The sequence below is a fragment of the Epinephelus fuscoguttatus genome, linkage group LG4, assembly GCF_011397635.1.
Source record: "Epinephelus fuscoguttatus linkage group LG4, E.fuscoguttatus.final_Chr_v1".
NCBI classification, from domain to species: Eukaryota; Metazoa; Chordata; class Actinopteri; order Perciformes; family Serranidae; genus Epinephelus; species Epinephelus fuscoguttatus.
In genome coordinates, this window is record NC_064755.1 from 21,818,453 (window position 1) to 21,838,603 (window position 20,151).

A 20,151-nucleotide genomic window follows, 5' to 3' on the forward strand; every position below is an offset into this window, starting at 1 on the left:
GCAATGCTGCTTCTCAATGACATTTAATCGTAATGTCCCCAAAAATCATCAATTGCCTCCTGCGAAATTCCGTGTACTGTGACACCTGCCATAGCGCCGGTCACTGAATGTTGCTAGTTTGTCTGAGTGAGTGGAGGGGGGCGTGGCTTAGCCATAGGTCAATTGTATATTTTTAATATAATATGGGCTGATTATAATACTTATATTTTTTGTCATTTAATTACATAATCCCAATTACATGTGTTCTGTTACTACCCAACCCTATTTACAAGTTAACGTTAAGCTAAACACAAGAGATGAGAGTGATAATCCACCTGAGTTTATCTCCTTATGTTTGAGAGAGACTTAACCTACATTCAGCTGCAAAACAATCACATCATATGTGCAGGATAGCAAAAAAAGTTAGCTATAATATTAAAAGTGAAGATAAAAGACAGCTTCATAGCGGGTGAAGATGGGTAGAGGAGGAAGAACTGTGAGGGAGAGAGTGTTGAGGTCCATACTCGCAACAGTGTTATCCTGTATACTTGGCATCAGGACCTGGTCACCTACAACTGTCCCCTGCCCTGCAAACGCCACTTTCTCGGTGCTGTGCACCTAAAACAGAAGAAAAAGAGGCTAAAATTAATTTTGACTTAGGTTAAAAATAGACGTCTTTGTGCTTCGGATAGACAAACTCAGTTTTCTATAGATGTGTGGAAGTACTTGTACCTGTCCCCATCTCTGTGACTGCACACAAAATGATGTCACCACATTTTCTGAGTTGTTCCCACCAATCACAAGCAGCCTGTCAGTGGCGGCACCCAGGAAGTAAAGAGTAGGGAGGTCTGCATCTGCTCTGGTGAGGGTGGGAAGCAGTTCAGACCAGGAGTCTAAAAGACAGAGAGAATACAGAAACATCATTATTCATACAAGCTCTCTGGGCTGTAAAAAACAAAAACACATTCCTCTTGCCAAACAGGGCTTTGCAGTTCTGCTGTACCTTGCCTTGTGTTATACTGCAGCAGCAATTTCTCTCCTGTCCTCTGGATGCTCCCCAACACATAGAGACAGTGTCCAAGGCTAGTGGCAAGGGGCACATCATGGGACAAGGACATGGTAAACTGGAAGTCAGTGAGCGGCAGTGAGGAGACAAACCTGAGACAGAGTGTAATCAGTCACTGATACACCAACAACAGGATATTTTTCTGAAGGGAGAAAAATTTTTTTAGTGACATCCCAAAAACCTACCCACTGAATTACACTGATAAAGAGGACACAAACCTCCATGTATCCTCCCATGGATCATAGCGTTCTACAGCTGTGTAGAGAGCTGTGCTGGAATCTGGGGTCACCAGTGAGTCCAAGTACCAGCCTCCCACAGCGTAAATACAGCCTTCACAGGCCACTGCACTGAAGTGCCTTCTGTGCTGTGGACGCAACAAATGGTGACAGTTTTCTTTATATAGATGACACGGAAAGCAAGAGAAGATTTATTTTGGGTAAAACAGCCGGATCATTAGCTTGACTCACAAACTAGAAGACTGGCTCACCTTAATCAGAGGAGCTGTGGCAGCCCACGTATGAGTGAAGGGATTATACCTTAAGGAGGCCATCTTGAACTCCCAGCCTCTCTTCACAGGCTGTCGGTAGCCTCCTATTATGTACAGGTAGTTATATAGGACCACTGTAGTGAAACACCACTTATCAGCCCTGAAGGGAAGCTCTGTAACTGGACACCAATCTCCACTGTCCTCTGACCCTCTCAGGGTGAAGATATATCGGGCACGCTCTGTTTCCGGGTCTTTCCAAGAAGTCAGGTTCTCTTTCCTGAGGCTGCAGAGACGTCGGTCTCCTTGTTTCCTCAGGTGGACGACTTCAACCTTCTCCTCATCGTTCAGACACCTGACAGGTGAATCAATTTTAGGGACAAGACAGAAACATGTGGCCAGCTAGGTCTAAATAGTTTATGGTCATGTAATTATACTGTTAAGGGATGCATACTTGATGAGGTGAGGCAGCTCCAGCAGGTTTCTACTCAGGTAGGTGAACACTGTCATCCTCAGCTCCTCACAGCAGATCTCCTGAGCCAGACTCAGGTAAGACAAACAGTTACCTGGGCTGAGTTCATCTGCCAGGACCGAGAGACACTTTGAGAAGAAGGCCTCAGCCAGAAGATAGCTGCTGACCTCCAGAGTCAGAGAGGCAGGAAGCAAGAGATTATAGGTTGGTTTTGGGGGGAATCATGGCACTGAATTTGCACAGGGGAGCATAACATTTCTGATTGTGACAGGGGTAAATGAGACATGGAGATATTAAGTCTTTATACCTGGATGTGTGTGCCCAACTCCTCCTGAGGGACTTTAAACTTATCATGGAAGGAGAACTCGAGGAGATTGTGGAAGACAGAAGAGGACACATGGTCCAGGTGGATGAGGCTCTCCGAGGTCTCTCTCATTCTGGACTGGGACAAGGCTCGGAAGTACTCGCTGCACTCTGATAGTCTCCCAAGGTCGACCTTAAAGATGAATGATTCAACCAGTTAGTTAATACAGTTAGCTTTTGTTGAACCTGTATCACTGAGAGACATATGTTTTGTTTTTTACTTACATGGAATGCACATGTGCTGGTTTGGACCATAACCCTGGTTTCGTCTTCATCTCCAGAGTGATATGTGCGAAGTGCCTCATTAGTTTTCCACTCCTCTGAGTCTGCCTCGCATGATCGTCTATCTGTGATACCCTGAGATGTTATCTGATTTTTGACTGCTGGAAAAGCTCCCCAAACTCTTGTGAGAACATATTTCAGCCAGAAGCTTATCCAGTGAAGAAGCATCATAAAGCATTGTCTGAGGGAACTCATCTCATTGGCTGTCAGATCTAAGTTAAGTCCATTATAGCAGCTTGAATACTGCCTGTACCAGGTTTTCGGTTAAAATCTATAGGGTTAAACATGCGATGCTCTTCTCACACAACTACTGCTCCGATCACAGATTCAGATTGATGCTGTAAGTGCTCCAAATAAGGGAAGACAAGCCCCCCGGAAGAATTCCAAACAGCCACTGTAATGGAAAAATAGAGGACAGAACAGTTTAGTCCATGCTTCCTTTCCCTGCTGCAGCTCTCTCAGTCACGTGTCCTTTGACAGCACAAACAACGAAGCAGCTGAGAGGAAAGATTTAAGGCCACATGCCAACAGAAACAGCTTGTTGATAAAGAAAATAGTGCAGTGCAGAGAGAGGCTAAATCTTCCGAACTCCTGTTTGTTCTGCAACAGATCCAGTCGATTCAGAGCGTCCCTCGATCATTGAGCAGTGTCGTTCTTTCTGGCTGGTCTATTCTTGGAACAGTGGAGGTGGGATGAAACATAGCTCCTTTACTCTGCTCCTAGTGTCATCATGGGGCAGTCAAGTTACTGTGCCGTTATATGAGAGTAACTTAAATGTATCAGTGCATTTGTTAAATATCTTTTAAGATAGTCATAAGAAAAATAAGTGCACAGACACAGGTTCTAAGCACATCTTTTTATTAGCTTTTAAATTATAATTTTAGTAGTGCAAGGAGGACAAATACAATACAGAGTTTTAAAAGCATGAAATGGTACTGGAACATTGTCAATTTAGAAAAAACAGCTACAGGTAGTTAATGAGGCACAGTTAAGTTTCTAGTACATTCTCAAAAGTACACTGATGTAGCTAAGTGTAAAACAAGGATATCATGACATTAACTGATGGCAGTGCAGTCTGACAAATATAGGAGACGGTGTAAATACATACAAGAATCATAAAGGAAATTAAAAAAGGAAGAAAATGGAGAAAAGGTCAAAACCCTGCTTCACATTCAAACAAGCAAAAGGGAAAGTCGTGTTGTGACTTTATTGTAATACAGATTTTCTAATTTAAGCAATTCAGAATGACGTGGTTGCATATATGTGCCGCATAGACATTATAGTTAACCTAATTCAATAGGTAAGAATGACAAACATTTAAATATTCTACGTTATGGTTCTCAGCCAAGACAAAAGCAGAACACAAAAAACAGCTCTGAATAACATCATCAACACGAAAGGTAATACAAACCGAATAACAGTTAAAGGTGCGGCAGAAATGTACAGTTAATACAGATCTAATGTTACTAACTTAACTGTCTTAAACTTTGGAACTGTTCGAATGGTTACATTGACAGTATTGTTGACTACAGTGATACTGTATAAAATAGCCCTCGTGCAATAACTTGCTGAATGTAGGTTAAGTATTTAACTTAACGTTATTGGACCGTGAAAGAAAAAGTCTATTGTAGAATGAACACCAAAAGAAAAGAGAGAGGTAGAATGACTGAAAACACTAAATTAAAGAGATATACAAAAGCCTTCCACACTGAACTTAATACTATTTGTTTTAATAAACAAAAATTATTTTAACAGTGAGATTTACCGTCTGAAATTACAAGACACAGATACTCTGGCAATCAGCATTCTTCATTAAAGCAATTGACCATCACATTGACTGAGCCCTTCAAATGATTCAAACAGAAAAACATTAAATGCTGTAGAGCTATAACTGCTCTAATAAGTGCTCCTTCATACAATGTGTAAAGGTACTTCAATAAAATGGATTGCCTGCATCATGTTAAAATGTAAATGTCGATCCTTCACCACACATTGCTTGTCATAAGCAGAGCTGCATAGGACCCGAGTGTCGATATCACATGGTTGAAAATAGAGACATTACATTCGGATTCACATAGTGGAAATCAGGACCAGAGCTTTTTGAGCTTGAAGTAGGCATCAAAACGACACAGGGCATAGTCCTGCAAAACAACAGGGTATACTGTGAGGCAAGGTTCAATAAAATGTAACATTAAATATGCGAGTGACAAACATTACGATGTGTACTGCAATCATAAACTGTATATAGAGGTGGATGATGTGTCTCCACTTCCTCCTACAGTACAAAAATGAAGCCAGAATATCCTGACTACGCTGTTGCTATCTTCTTCTTTGCAGTGGAGATCTCCGTGGTTCCTGCCCATACAAGTGTCTGACCAATCGCTAGCAGCACCACTGATTGTGAGCACACCAACTGGCGCATATAAGCCCCTCTTACAGTGCCTGTTCAAGGTGAGAAATTCAAGCCCTTATCCAACTTCACTGTTCTTTATAAAAGGTAAGATTGCTGAATGGAGGGACGGAGCTGTTCTGCTTTTAAGCTGGCAGCAGAGGTAGTAACTACGCCACATGGACATCTGTGTAAAAGAAACAGCCAGCAGGACGGGACCATGGTTGGGACGAGTGTGACGTTTGGATGATGTGTTATGTGTGCAACCCACTCAGAGGATATTCAAAAAGCAACGAGCAGCAGTAAGCAGCTAACTCAAAGAAGAACAGCAGCCAAAAATGACTGCACATTGGGGAGACAATTAGGTCCGGAAACTCCTTACCCTCCGGGCAGAGGATGAGATCAGCCGCCGTATAACAGGGATGGTAAATGACTGTTAATGCCATGTTATGTCACTGTTATTGTTTAAAAAGTGCTTGCAGCATACATATTTTATGTCACACTGTTTCGTTTCAAGTTATGCCCGTCACACCTTTTGCTTCAGCAATGGCGGCATGCTATCTAAAATCACCCACTGGGGCGGCGTGATGCTGCTGTGGTTTGGTTCTGTGAAAAAATGCAAAGGCTGCATAAGGATGGGACTTTATAGCAGCTCTATAGTACAATCTCTGTGTAAAAAAGGCCCCATCTATGTCAAACCATGGTGTGAAACCCCCTTTTTATAGCATTGAATAACTAGTTATAGCCAAACTTATCAGAAAAATGAAAACTTGAATGTACAGCAGTGTGATAAGAACCACCTAAAATGAAAGAAAACCATTTTTTTGATGTGCACTTGTGAGATTTTATTTGGCTAATGTCCCACCTGCTCATCAAGGGGTCGGGGTTTATGACCTGTGCTGCAGCCAGTCACCAGGGGGCGATCACAATGTTTTGGCTTCACTTTTGGGAAGCTGTTATGTTCATACAGTCTATGATTAAAATACATGTACTTTGCAGCTGAATCACATCAGACTGTTAAAGGAAAAGAAATTCTCCTTACCATGTATCCAAATTCAATCTTGGAGATCTTTGCTTGAATGATGGACCACAGCCCCCAGAGGAAATGTGACGCCAGTGCATACCTACAAATCAAAACAAAAATGATGACGACACAACAAAACCAGGGCTCTGTTGGTTCTTTTAATCACACATACTGCTGCTGTACATCATTATATCAGCATATGTTACCTGTTAGCTTCAACTATCATGTCCTCTTCCAGTTGTGTCTGGTCCATGGTAATGGCAGTGTATTTTCTCTGTTCTGCCAAATAACTTCTGATAAAATGAAGCTGAAATAAAATGCAAAATCATCTTTAATAAATGTAGTACAGTTATCATCTGTTGGGGATTTATTACAACCTTATTTGTTTAGACCCTTTGTGTTCACCTACACCAGTGGTTCTCAACTTTTTTTGTGTCAAGGACCCATAATTTGATACATGTAAGGTCACTTTTGATAGAATTTCCCTTCAGGGACCTCCATCTGAAAAGATACTGGTTGTTAGATAAGATTAAGACCAGAATTCTACAGCTGTTAACGACAGTTAACTTTGGAGGAAGTGAAACCTATGATCAGAATAGTCACTCCTGTGACTCATACCGGGCTTATTCTGTATTTAATAAAATTGTGAAAATAAACAATTCCATACTTTTCTGGGCGCCCACTAGAACCCACCTCAATGACTTCTCCCTGGTTGAGAACTGCTGCCCTACACAGCAATGAATATTGTGAAGTAATCCCTCAATTTGTTTTAGTTTTGTTCCATTACATCTGTTTTTTCATGTTTGGTTATCTACAAAAGGTTGTGATTTCAGCTTCAACAATTCCCCACACATGCCACAGCACTCTGCTGTAAATAACCCTCCTTTAAAGTCAAAATTTCATTGACAAGTTTTACCACTAGATGGTACTGTGTAACCAGAGTACCTGTCATATCTATTCCCCAATAAGATTAAAAGATTACCTTAGATCTTAAATTTAACGTAGGATTTAAATGTTGGCACTGTAGTAGCTTATATAGTATCAGTCTGAGCTTCACAGGAAACTGTCAGGGTAATAATAAAATTGGAAAAGTCTGTATAATGTTTTAACAGTAAAAATAATTGCATAAGTGCTGCATGACTGAAAATGCTGTGCAAAACCCCCAATATCCCCATTTAAAGCATCTAATTAAAGTGATTGCAGGTTTTATCTTTCATCAAAAGTATAACCTCCACTTACAATATCTGACCTTTTCTCTGTGAATACACTTCGAAATAAACCAAATTAGTTTTTAACTTTTATACACAAAGTTTTGACTTTTTAAACATTTCTCTGTAAATATTTCATATTGAGGTTTGTATTTTGACTTTGACACTAATTAAGTCTTACCATTACAGTGCAGTGCTGCAATTGTATTCCAACCATAGCAACAAAAAATAGAGGGATTCTATTTTAATTATTTAATGTGAAGCTTTATTTAGCTATCAAAGAAAGGTAGATTGACTTAGACTGACCTGCTGCTCTCTGGTAGGATAGTCCTCCGCTGTGGCTTTGTAGAAGGGCCACTGGTTATAGGTGTAGTTGTACATCCATTCACAGAAATGGTTCCCGAAGTCAAAACCCCTACACAAATTATAATATAATATTATTAATATTAATAAGCAAGGGCACAATCTACAATTGCAGCTCAAACGGCTCATTTCTAAACAAAAGATATCAATACTGTTGATGTATGACTCATTACATTTGCCACAAACTAAGACTTTACCTGTAGTTGTAACTGCTGTACTCAAAGTCGATCAGCATGAGTCTGTCTCTTGAGTTATGGTTCTCCTTGTCCAGTATCAGAATGTTACCTGCAGCAGCAAAACCCACCATCATTCACTCTCTCCATTTACTTCAGCTACTGTCAAGTATTTCTGTTATATTGACAAGTATCTGAACTATTCAAACTGGTCACCACATATGGGTGGTGTGGTGAGTGGTCACTGTGTGCGTGTGCGCGCAAATGTGTTAATAAAGAGGACATTATCAAAAGGCCTTTTCTGTCTCACCATGACAAGTCTCAATTCACAGAGCCAGGCCCATAAAGAAATGGTTTCACCAGTTACTCTGAGTGTTGAATAACTTGCCTGTTTAGTAAAAGCTGGAAAGCTTCCCAGACATGCAGAGACTGTCAGTGCAGCATAATGATTCTAATGATTTTTGAATGAGATATATTGGTATAATAATACACATTACAATCACACATGGGTGTAATGTTGAGGCGTCCACATACTTTTGGAATGCAAGTTCGGAGTAGACGCTCGCCAGTTCTGTGAGACAGTCACATTCATTGGAAACCTAACTCTCCTACTGCCACATCATCTACTTCAGAGGCTCATTTTCAATCATGGGATGATGCATATGAATGTGAGCCACACCTATTAATAACTTCACCCCAGCCTTCGTTTGATTTATGGAATGCACTGCTCTCCTCGGCAATGTGACAGTAAGGACAGGGGGTTGATCAATCAGCCCAATTTAGAGGTGTGAGGATCAAGGGCGTAGGTTTCATTTCAACATTGGTGGGGACACAGATGAAGTGGGGGGAGTGCGGGTGCTCTCCAGGAAATTCTGAGTGTCAAACACTGTATTTCCTGCATTCTGGTGACGTTTTATGCACCAAGTTTTTGATGGAAATGTCCATTTATGTTAAGAAAAACACCAAATTCAGGCAATTCATGACAATTAATAGGTAATAATGGAACAAAATGAATAAATATTTATTCTGCTGTAGATCCACCTTTCTCATTTGATGTTATTACTGCTGACTAAAAACACGTGTAGGCACAGTTTACTTTTCCGTCCTGTGTCTCCTTTGTTTGGGGAGGTAACCTCTTTAGCAGTTGTATGCTGCGTTTTATCAGAGGTGGAACACAGAAATGAACAGAAAACACTTTTGATCAGGCATTGAACATGATCATCACATACTGAAAAATAAAATGCACTGTCCCTTACTGAATCAATACGAGACATTTGTGCCATATTTTCGTGCACAGAACTGTTAGAATGAGGATAATGTGAACGAATTCACTCAAATATTGGTGGGGACAATTCTTTCCCATGCTGTCCACATGCAAACCTACTCCCTTGGTAAGAAAATGGAACCCAACAAAAGAGGAAAAAGTTTTTACCTTCCTGGACGTCATTGTGGCAGAACACCACTGGCGATGGAGTCGCTGCCAGCAACGCACTGTTGTGGAGAGAGAAGCCAGAAAGAGGGAGAAGAGAGAAAGAGCTTGTCAGTGTTGTATTCACAGGTGGTGTAACTTAGTAATTATTATTACTAAATTATGAGAAATAGGCCAAACAGAAAGCCAATCAATTAAAAAAAATTATAAAAGTTAAGATGTTCAAGACCATACACTAAGGCAATGCCACACAAACATGTCATGTTGTTTACAGCTCTTAATATTCTAGTGCAAGCAAAGCAGGCTGCATCACATCATGTTCACTCCAGTTTTACTCTCACTGGTGGACAACATACATGAGATAAACACCTGACTTCAAATCTATAGTGTAGCATCTGCTCAATGATTGTGGATCAAACGCTTGAGTCTCGGCAAGTCGATTCAAGTTTCTGTGATGCATATACAAAAGAATGTTGTCTTGCAGGTAATATAACATGCAATCCCTCTTTAACATTGCTTACAGAATATAGGCGTTTACAATCACACAGAAGATTTAAACTCCCACAGGAAATTAATAATTTTTTTTGCACTGCATCCACTTTTCATAATGTCGGACGTGATTTGTCGCATTTGTAACGTGGTTTTGTTGATCGGTTAATGTTTTGTATTTATGTATTTGTGTGGAAGCTGATGTCCTGGAACACGAGACAAATTTCAGAATCTTTTCTGACAATAAAGTAAAATCAAATCAGAATCAGAGTCAAATGATCTCTCCTGAATAGCAGGTATATATGGAGGCATCACTGGCACTATATACTGAGCAATTCAAAGCATCTATGTATGTACCCCGTCAGATTACCCAATATGTTCTTAGTGTGTATGATTGACAGAGCTCCAGAACTGCTGTATGACCAAGTACAAAAAGTGAGGTTCAACTCTCTAGACGCTCTGGAGTACATAACCTGCCTGGAGCAAGCCAAGATATTATCAGATCAGATATGTTTGAGGACCTTTAGATGACTGCAGCAATTAGCCAGGGGAATTTCCATGAAGTGATCTCTAAATCTTAAGTCTGCTTCAGTATGAGACTGCCACATATCTACAACATAATAAACCTGCTCATAGATAAGCCCTGATACTGGTTAACACTGACAATAAGCACTGGGCTGATTTTCTACTGGCTGCAGAGGTCAGACTGACAGGCAACGTGGAGGCACTGGGACAAAGGTCAGCCATTAGACTGAATTACTATGTGTAATACATCTCAAACTATAACCCTTAAAGCCTTATTTGTGTAATGTAAAATCTTTTCTTATCAATATTCATCATGTTCAAGTCTCAATAGGTAAGTTTAATGCTGAAGGATGTGTGACAAATTAATTGTAAGTCATTTATATGAAGACCACAACTGAATCAAGCCTTTGGGCTTTACTGTGACTGCTTAAAATGTTGGATAAATAATATATGAATATAGCCAAGCATATGCTAGGTGACATAGTAACCAATTTGCTGTCTCATGTTTCTCAGGATTCACGTGTTCCCAGGGTTACGTCGTAGCCTTGGTGGCAGAAACACCAAGTCAACACAAAACTATTTAACTGTTCAATAGGTCTCCCTCTGTTCATCTGACTATCTGGGGGCATGATGTTTAATCAAACACTCTGCAAGCATCAGGGGTTAAACAGGCTAAACTGCCACTCCGATTGCATCACCATTCTGCTACTTCCCCTCCAAGTAATTTTGAAGCTTACTGGAAAACTCGTCAACAAAAGGGTTTTGCTTTAGGGCTTTATGTAGAGCAATCAGCCTAAAATTTATAACCAACTGCACTCAGGGTGTGCTGTTACCATTAGGGGGTGTACAGTACTTGGTCTGCAATCATATGAATGCCAGGACCCAAGGTTTCCCAGCAGAGGACTGCATTGTAACAAGATTATTACAGTATTTGGCCATTTGAAGCTTGTGGCCCAACTCACTGGAGACTCTCAAGCTCAGCAGGCAGGTCGTGCTTCATCAGCTTATTGTATTTCTTCACATGTGCTTCACGTGTAAAACTGAGCTTCATCACTTGATCCATGTATCTAAAGGAAAAAAATATCCAGTACATTTTATAATTAAAAACCAGACAGTTCTAGCAGTAGTAATAGAGTGATATTAAGGTGTCCTTACTTGTTGATGGTCCCAAACAGCCACTTAGGCTCTTTGTTAAAGGGCATGCTCATTTTATGGAAACGGGCCAACTTGGTGGCAATCTCAGCTGATATGGCTGAATCTGAGAGTTGATCTGTGCGCATGCGGGTATTCTAGAAAAACAGAGGCCGAGAGATGATACACATGCTCGCTCCACATTAAGAACTAGATCAAGTAAATACACTAGAGGCAACTAAAGAATATTGTTCAGTGGGAATGCATTTCTAAAGAGCAATTATTTTTTGTCATCATTGCACAAAAATATATTCAGTACAATCTACACATTATAGTTTAACCCTGAATACCAAACACTTAACATACACAATACAAAGATAACCATTTTTTTATCTCATGACAGTCAAGGACTTGTGTCACTGTGTCCCCACACACAAAATATGTTTAAAAAACGTTGCCTGAAGCAGGAGAGACACACAGTGTGCATATACGTGAGCAGTTAGGTGTGCATACCGGAAGGTACTCTTCCAAGCGTCCCTCGGGGAAGATGCCGTAAAGTTTTGGTCCTAGTGTTCGTTCTGCCAGGATAGCAAACATCACACTCTCCAACACCAGGGAGTCCACTCCCTGCATCAGACAGTCACAGTTTGATAGTGTTTTTGGTTTAGTTCATGCTTCAGTGTGAAGAACAATGACACTGTGACAGTTAACTGACTACAGTGATGGCACAGAATTTTCCCCCCGTGATCATTAAACATGTACAGCCACACACACTCATGGACTTATAACTTCTTGAGGGCACCGATGAGACGGACCAACCTGTAGGATGGCACCGTAGACTCTGAGGAGCACCTGGCGAGGTTCCCCTCCCACACATCTCACGTGGTGGGGCAGACAACACAGGTACAGCAGATTACTCAGTCCACCGCTGTGAAGCAAACACACCAGTGTTATCACATTGGGGCAAAGTTAACATGACCCCCTGGAATCTAGTCATAAACAATAGTCAGAAAACACCTGTAGATTTTTCTTAGAAACCTTGTATGTTGTGTTTACCTTTGTCACAGTGTTTATACTGTACTGCATATACCTTGGCATTTTCATACTGTTTATTACCATTACTTACACTACCACTATACATATCACTGGTTAAATGCTCAACTGCACCCCTCAGCACTGTTACTGTTTACAGTGACAACAAAGCTGAGTCTAATCTAAACAGTGATCAGTCTGGGTGGTTGAATTGAAGGCTCCTTACAAAAAAGGGTCATCATATAGTGTTAGAGGGATGCAAAAATAACAATTACAAATACAACATAGGCCTGAATGTCACAGTATAGTGGTTCCCAACACGGGGATCAAGATTTAGATGAAACAATAGGGAATTAACTCACAACCCATGTCCACACTAAGGCTATAATCTGACCACAAGTAACTTTATCAAAGCAAATGAGATGGGAAATGCTGTTATAAGAAGTAAATGAGGGCCATTGTAAAGCCATTATTTGAGACCATGGACATAACGGTCCGCACATATTCATGTGTAAATCCCTCGCATTCTTAGTGATGCTATCCGCACATGCTTTACCTGACGATGCTAATTTGAAAATCCTCCTCATCGATGGTCTTCCAGGCCCCTGACAGAAAGTCTCGGCACCAGGCAAACGCCCTGCCCCTGGTGTCCCGGTCGACCTCCTCGGATCTCCCATCCCGGAAAGCCTCTGCCTCCGAGTCGTCATCGTAATTGCCCCCAAACAGAGGGCTCGGGGTCCTCAAGTTTCTCTCGTTAGCGACAACTCCCAGGAATTTGTTCTCCAGCGGAGGACCCGCATCTTCTGCTGTGACAGCCGGAATGGTCCTGAACAGCCCCGGCCCTGGATTCTCTGCCTCGGCCAAGCCCTCCTTTCCACAACTGTCGCTGCTGGTCACATTTTGGCTCGACTGCATCGTGAATTTCCGGGCGAAGAGTAAAGGAGGGCCGGTGTGAAATGCTGGTCTCAAACGGCAGGAGGGACTCGTGGACAAGCGCAGTTCACCGGTAAGGCTACTTAACCGGAAGAGCCAAACATAGCCGGATAATCTAAAACGCATGGGGGTGGGGGGCGTTTTATATCGACGATTTAAGTATCATATATTCAGATGACAGCTTTTCCTCCTCGCACGCGCAGTGACCGGTGATTTGCACTGAGCCTAACTGGCGCATTCATTGTCCAATCACAGTTCACTTCCGCGTTCTTGTGCCAAGCTCATTGGCCGTTTTGACGTCAGACGTCAGCTTCCCATACGCAGGAGGATTCGGCTTCTGGGAAATGAAGTGTTTGTGTTTGGCTAGGATTTTAGCACACATGTTTGTGGTTACATAGAAAATCAAATGAATCTTTTATTTTTTGGTACAAACATGGGTGTGGGGAAAATTATAGGCTAGATTTTATTACAGTTTACTAACATATGTGATTGTGTGGTAAAAGCTGGGTCGTTTTGAAGGGGAACACCAACTGAATTAAGAATTACAACAGGCCTGTGTTATTTTCACAGCCAAGAAAAGTTTTATCAATATCTGTGAACATGAGCTACTCTCTCTCAAAGCCAGAAACCAGAGAAGTAAGTCTCAAACTTGTAATGTTGCAGGGTATAACACCTGGAGCTGCTCATTAGAAAATGAATGGCAGTCTGATTTTACAACATGTGTTTTCTATTTTATACCCATACAAGCTTTATTCTATTGTAGAGCTTTCAGTTCTGAAACTGAAAATGTACCAGAACATTCCTCTGGGTGCACTCAGTGTCATCTAAAACATCTTTCCCAGTTCATTGTCTGTGGAGCAGCTCCAGACTTTATACCCTATGACATCACAGATTTGAGCTTTAGCACTGTAATTTTGGATTTTGGAGAAAGTTGCAACTTTGACAAACACTAAATTCCACTGGATACACCATGTAAAAGTTCAACAAGGTGAAACACTTTTGGACAGCCACTTAATTGTTGATTTTGGCCTTTTTGTATTACTGTCAGAACAGTATCTGATCTGATCTGATGGATGTCAAGTACTTTATGTTGTGGCATAGTCATATGTTTTTTCTGCAGTATCTGTTTTAGATTTTAGGCTACTGCTGTGAGGTCACAGAGTAAATAATGCATTTGAATGAAATTTAATAACATCAGACAACATAATCCAGCAAATTGGTGATTTATTTGAAACTCAGTCACTTTTCAGTTTGCAACAGGAACAGAGATTTCATGACGAGGTTCTGTCTCCATGTTGTTACTGACTCGTGGTCTCGCTCACGATGTTAAGCTCCCCGCTGCTAACCATGGTGGTCTCAGCTCTGAAGCCTCTCTGGATGGAAGCAGCAATGTCCCTCCCTGTGTACAATACATGACAATGGTCAGTTTCTGTCAGTCTTGAGGTTGAGTAAGACACAAGATTATGTTGGATGTAATTTACTCTTGGTGAAAATATGTTCAGCCAAGAGCTTTTCTGATTTCCATATCACAAACCATGCTGTTTTTGTAACACTTGACAAACGCGATCTATTTAGCTTTCTGTATTCATTGCATTTAAAAACAAAGGAATAAGACTTCACCATATTGGTGGTGTATATACTATCAAAATTACTACTGTACTACTTACTCTTTCTGAAGCACCTTGGTTCACAATTATTTCCAAGTGAAGGTTGGCATACAGCTACGTTGCAGTGGATATACACCTGGTCAAAAACAAAAGTATTGATTGAAAATATGTTGGCTGGATTGGGCGATATTAGTAATAATATTACAACTAAAATAATGAAAAACCTTTTTTTACTAGATAGTTGGATTTTATACCTTTTCCTTGAGAGGAGTCATAACCTCTGGATCTGAAGCCCCCTTCTTGCCGGTATTGCCACCTCCAGTAGCTACAAATGTGAACATCTTGAAAACAAAACGCCTGTGGTGGGTTGGGAACTCAAGTCCTGATTGGGAACCCACAGGCACCAAAGCGGTCAGGTAACGGTCATCACGGTATGGGCAGCTATGGCAAGGAGAGAGAGTGAGGAATAGGGGCTGAGTACAACATCAAAAATGTATTATAAGTGTCTGTTTCTAAGTCAAACTAACCCTTACTCTTACCCATCAATCAACAAGTCCCACTGAGGAAGACTGTGAGGGTAGGGATCAGCAGTAGTCCAGCATCTTCCAAGAGTCAAGACAAGGTTGGGATCAGTCCTCTCCAGCACTCGGATTTCAACGTACACAGGATCCCTAAGCACCTTTGTGACGGGGTAGTCGGAATCCACGTAGAAGGAACTGTAGGCCACCTCCTCTGCTCAAACAGAAAGATTGGTTGGGGACACACTCACTGCCAAATGAGACTAACTGCACAACACATCTCCTTCACACTAACCTTCCACACAACCCTTGGAATGACACTCTCCGTTGGCCAGCCTCAGTTCCACACGCAGAGGTCCAGGAGCTGCAACTGGGGGTGGTGGAGGAACCAGGCCAACCTCAATGACCAGAGCCTCAACTGAGGTGCCGATGTATCTACACTGTACAAGCAGCCTTGGACAAAAAATAAAGTCTGTGTCAGTAAATCAAAAACATTTGAGTGGAGTTTGTTAAATATCCCAATGAACTAATTCTACCCTGTTGTAGAAAATTCATGGTCAGTTTAATTGTCTGAATACTTTAAGACTTAGTAGTAATCTTTTATGTTGTGACCACTTGGTGTTAAAGAAAGAAAAACACATACTCATAGTGGCTGTCCCTGGTAATGGCTCCATAGGGTCCAATAGCAACTTCATACAAGGAGGTCATCCTGTTCTCATAGATTATAACCCCAGGTTCCTCCTACAGTAGCAGGCAGTATTGGCAGTATTTTAATATTCATCATAACCTGATGAAAATTAATACAAATCAAATTAACGGTCAAATGAGTCACAACCCTTACCATCATGACAGTGCCGCAGGCAGTTACAGGGAACTGGTAGATGGCAAAAGCTGAAGTGGTGCCGACAGGACTGCAGTTCTGATCATTTCCAAGGAAGGTGACTGACTCCAAGTCGATGTTGGGTAAGGTGGCGTCTCTTGCAACCACAACAATCATTTGGGCGTCCTTGGTGCACTGAAGAGTCACTGAGAACAACAAATTATAAACAAAGACACACACTTTGCATTTTAAGTGTCAAGAGTATCCATGTAGTTCTGTGATGAGTGAAATAATACTCACCAGATTTGCCGTAATAGCACATGCGTCCATCAAAGCAACAGTTTATAGCCTCACAATGTGAAGCAGTGATGCCCGGAGCTCCGCACTGTATCTTGTACTGCTCAGCCACTTCACAAGTGTGAAATGTTTCTGTAGGCTGCAGGGGCTGCTTGATGTGCTGTTGAGGCTGCTGGGGCTTCTGAGGCTGCTGAGGTGTGTACCTTTTGGGGGTCTGTGGCCTCTGAGGCTGCTGAGGTGCCGGTGGGGTGTATTTCGGCTGCTGGGGCTTCTGAGGTGCCGGTGGGATGTATTTCGGCGGCTGGGGCGGCTGGGGCTGCTGAGGCTGCTGAGGCTGCTTGAAATATTGAGCATCAGCCAGACAGCCTAGCAGGGCAACTGCCAGAAGACAACCACAAACCAACTTCATTGTCACGGCTTCACAGCACAGAGTGATTGAGAACACCAGATACTGTGAGAAATATTGGGCAAACAGGCTGACTTTTATAAGGTATGGGTAATGTTGACTTGTTGGTGACTCCCTTCCTATTTGCTGCCCACAACTGCCAATCAAATGCTCCAGTTACTAGTTGGTCTGTGGTGACGCACTGACAAGATTAGAGGTGATGCCAAAAATGTAAACTTAGAGAACAAATTCCAGGAATTGAAGAGATATTGCAGCAGAAGATACCAAAAATATACATTACAGTAAATGGACTAATACATGAACATAACATAACATAACATAACATAACAACCACTGATTGTTATTGATTATGAGTAAAAGAAATCACAGCTTGTTTGTACAATTTAAAAAAAAAACAAAAAAACCTTCACAGGGTCTGTATGACCTACAGTGTGCAGGTCACCCTGTATTTGTGCAGCATGACATGACAAAACAAATACCTCTTCTTATCATCAAGTGTATTTGCTATTGCTCTTCTAGACCATGAAGATAACATTAAATTAAATTGACAAGCATCCAGAGCAACCTACAGTAACATCCCTATTAATCCATTTTAAAGAGTAACTGAAGTGGTTAGAGTAAGCAGATGGTCTGTGGGTGTATGCTAAGCCTTTCAGTATTCAATAGCTTGACTGGATCCACATGACATGTAGGCCTACTAGCAATTCATGTATTTTCATTCATTAGTTTCAAATATGTACCGTTCACCTTTGGTCTCCAAGTATCTCCACTGTTACCTCCGCCAAGGAGGTTATGTTTTCGCCGGCGTTGGTCTGTTTGTCTGTTTGTTTGTCTGCAAAATAACTCAAAAAGTTGATGAAATTTTCAGGAAAGGTGGATAATGGGACAAGGAACAGATGATAAAATTTTGGTGGTGATCGGTTGAAGCAGTGGATAAAATAATAAATATAGTCTATCGTCTGACAGCCTCAGCAGCAAATCCAATTTCTAAATACGGTGAAAATAGCGCCATCTGGTGGCCGGAAAGCACGTCTTGTTCTACTTGCTAAATATTGTTGTTATTCTAAAGTTGAAATTAACGTTCTGTGTTGGGAAAAAAAGAAAATAAAAATACAAAAAACATATTATATTCTGTGTTGGTACAAAATAAAAACGAAATAAATACACCACAGTGTCTCCATGGTGAAGGCATATATAACCTAATAATGATAGTGATGCAGATAACCTAATTGTGATGCAGGCTGCAAAATCTGATGCAGAGGGGGAGGGAATATCACCTACTTGGCGGAGGTCTGCTCTCTCTGAGTGCTTTTCTAGTTACTAATGTAACCCAAATTAAATATATCCTAAATGTAGTTTGGACTAGTCGTGATTTTAACTGAGGATATCTTCAATTTCTTACAAGATGTCTTGATTAGTGTTGAGCACCAAGTGGTACGAGGACCCTATTGAAAATGAAGGTATTGTATTTTTGAGGGGCTAAAGGAAACTGCACACATATCAGAAATAGTGAAAAAATTTGATATTTTATGGGTCTCATGCTTGGTGTGATGAAATGGCTCAGGAGCGAAAATTGGTAGGCACATATAACATCTCGGGACATATAAAAAAAGTCACTTGGAGCCGTGACCTAAACCTAACAGGAAGTCCACTATTTTGACTTTACTGTACAATTTTTGTGCATTTTTGGCCACCCACAGGGGTCATATTTTAATGAACTCGTCCTAGACATTTATTCTTATTGACTTCAAATTTTGTCTGTGCCATTAAAAGACCTGACCAGGAAGTCAGGAGGACCTAATCGGATTGTCAAATTTCCATGTTTGACCATGAAACATGGATGGTAACTGGTTCAATCTTTCCCCCAAACCTCATGCTTGATAAGTCCCAACCTGAACACATCAAAATGATTAACTTTTGTAATAGTTATATTGTCACCTACTGGCAACAGGAAATTGCATGTTTTATCCTTTGATTTGTTTCTCATTGCAGGTTGCTCGGATCTTACTAAAAATTGCTTTGAAAATTCTTAAGACCTCTTCCAATCCGACCCAGATTTCACCTGTTTTATAAGAATTCAGGCCTGACAGATGAATGGGGATGTCTCTCCCATGTGCCAGAGGTGTAAGATAGCTGAAGGCAATCTCCTTCATATGATCTGGGCTTGTCCTTACCTGGAAGATTTCTGGAAGTTCATCATAGCCACTGTTTCAGGTATTATAGAGGCTGAAATTCCACCCGACCCCAGGATTTGGCTTCTGGGTGATGTCAATATGATTAACGTAACTCACTATAAGGAGTATTTTGTGTTATTAGCCAGCACCGCTGGGAAAAAAAATATTCTTAAAAACTGGAAGTCAGAAAAACCACCATCACAAAAGCACTGGCTGAATGAACTTTCATCATATTGCACTCCACAGAAAATTCTGTACAATGTCAGGAGAAAACCTGCAACTCATGATAGAATATGGGGTTCTTTCTTGGAATCTCTCCCTTCAATTAATCCTCTCAGTTGAAAGTGCATTTATTCACTTACTGGGCCTGATGGATTTATTCATTTTTTGTATGGACCTTTTTATTTCTCCTTTTTCTGTGACACATTCTGAAAAGACTTGGTGTTGCCAAGGATGTGGTTCATTGTACCTTTCCAGGGGTGGGGTGGGGGCACAGGTATGTTCTATGCCGTTGTGATTTTGTAATGTGTTTGTTTCTTGTTGTTTTTTGTTGTTGTTGTTTTTCTCCTTGTTAATGTACTTTATTCAAAGAGTGAAAATGACACTTGTACTTTGGTGCATCGTCAATAAATAAATCTTTAAAAAAAAAAAAAAAAAAGAATGCAGGCCTGATGGTTTCAACATGGCAATTACATGTCATGGTAACTGAGCCACCTACTGTAATCAGGAAGTAAGCCTTGTCTGACAATTTTCTTTTGATTTACATGAAATTTACATGGTGTGGTCTACAAAGGATGTACAGTAACATGACATATAATTAGTGTGGACACGGGATTGGGTTCAAAATGCTCCTAGGACCCCTAATGTGTGTCAAGGTACAAGAGCCCCTTTATCGCTGCTTGCAGCTTTAATTAAAGCTAAGAATTAAGTCAATATCAAGCTGATACCTTGAACTTGACCTGATATCTATCTTAAGATATCTTGAAC

The 20,151-nt window shown here is 41.0% G+C and overlaps 3 protein-coding genes across 3 annotated transcripts; all 3 read right to left on the minus strand.

Annotated features, from left to right (window-relative positions):
* Positions 1-305: 305 nt before the first annotated feature.
* Positions 306-3,299, minus strand: LOC125886724 (kelch-like protein 1). The gene is made up of 8 exons (XM_049573013.1): positions 2,590-3,299; positions 2,309-2,497; positions 1,984-2,168; positions 1,533-1,884; positions 1,264-1,409; positions 983-1,137; positions 712-872; positions 306-597 (listed from the first exon to the last, which is right to left on the minus strand). The coding sequence occupies exons 1-8, from the start codon at positions 2,839-2,841 to the stop codon at positions 415-417; spliced, it is 1,623 nt and encodes a 540-aa protein (XP_049428970.1). The 5' UTR covers positions 2,842-3,299; the 3' UTR covers positions 306-414.
* A 188-nt stretch (positions 3,300-3,487) lies between these two features.
* Positions 3,488-13,561, minus strand: chkb (choline kinase beta). The gene is made up of 11 exons (XM_049573015.1): positions 12,966-13,561; positions 12,197-12,305; positions 11,891-12,004; positions 11,402-11,535; positions 11,209-11,313; positions 9,236-9,294; positions 7,828-7,915; positions 7,574-7,682; positions 6,266-6,366; positions 6,078-6,159; positions 3,488-4,787 (listed from the first exon to the last, which is right to left on the minus strand). The coding sequence occupies exons 1-11, from the start codon at positions 13,466-13,468 to the stop codon at positions 4,731-4,733; spliced, it is 1,461 nt and encodes a 486-aa protein (XP_049428972.1). The 5' UTR covers positions 13,469-13,561; the 3' UTR covers positions 3,488-4,730.
* A 1,815-nt stretch (positions 13,562-15,376) lies between these two features.
* On the minus strand, positions 15,377-17,091 carry LOC125886729 (zona pellucida sperm-binding protein 4-like). The gene is made up of 5 exons (XM_049573019.1): positions 16,588-17,091; positions 16,309-16,493; positions 16,111-16,208; positions 15,763-15,920; positions 15,377-15,681 (listed from the first exon to the last, which is right to left on the minus strand). Exons 1-5 carry the CDS (start codon positions 16,991-16,993, stop codon positions 15,485-15,487), a joined length of 1,044 nt encoding a protein of 347 aa, XP_049428976.1. The 5' UTR covers positions 16,994-17,091; the 3' UTR covers positions 15,377-15,484.
* Between the last annotated feature and the right edge of the window lie 3,060 nt (positions 17,092-20,151).

Bases quoted from the DNA above. Each gene is read 5' to 3' on its own strand.
- LOC125886724 (XM_049573013.1), bottom strand. From the start codon at position 2,841: ATGAGTTCCCTCAGACAATGCTTTATGATGCTTCTTCACTGGATAAGC. The intron at 1,410-1,532 runs GTGAGCCAGTCT...TTGCGTCCACAG, and splicing joins CCACAGCTCCTCTGATTAAG to CACAGAAGGCACTTCAGTGC. The intron at 873-982 runs GTACAGCAGAAC...TCTGTCTTTTAG, and splicing joins GCAGTATAACACAAGGCAAG to ACTCCTGGTCTGAACTGCTT.
- chkb (XM_049573015.1), bottom strand. From the start codon at position 13,468: ATGCGTTTTAGATTATCCGGCTATGTTTGGCTCTTCCGGTTAAGTAGC. The intron at 6,367-7,573 runs GTCAGTCTAAGT...ATTTTATTTCAG, and splicing joins ATCCTACCAGAGAGCAGCAG to CTTCATTTTATCAGAAGTTA. The intron at 4,788-6,077 runs GTAAGGAGAATT...GTTGTTTTGCAG, and splicing joins AGATTGAATTTGGATACATG to GACTATGCCCTGTGTCGTTT.
- LOC125886729 (XM_049573019.1), bottom strand. From the start codon at position 16,993: ATGAAGTTGGTTTGTGGTTGTCTTCTGGCAGTTGCCCTGCTAGGCTGT. The intron at 16,209-16,308 runs GTAAGGGTTGTG...CTGCTACTGTAG, and splicing joins CCTGCGGCACTGTCATGATG to GAGGAACCTGGGGTTATAAT. The intron at 15,682-15,762 runs GTTAGTGTGAAG...CTGTTTGAGCAG, and splicing joins TTCCAAGGGTTGTGTGGAAG to AGGAGGTGGCCTACAGTTCC.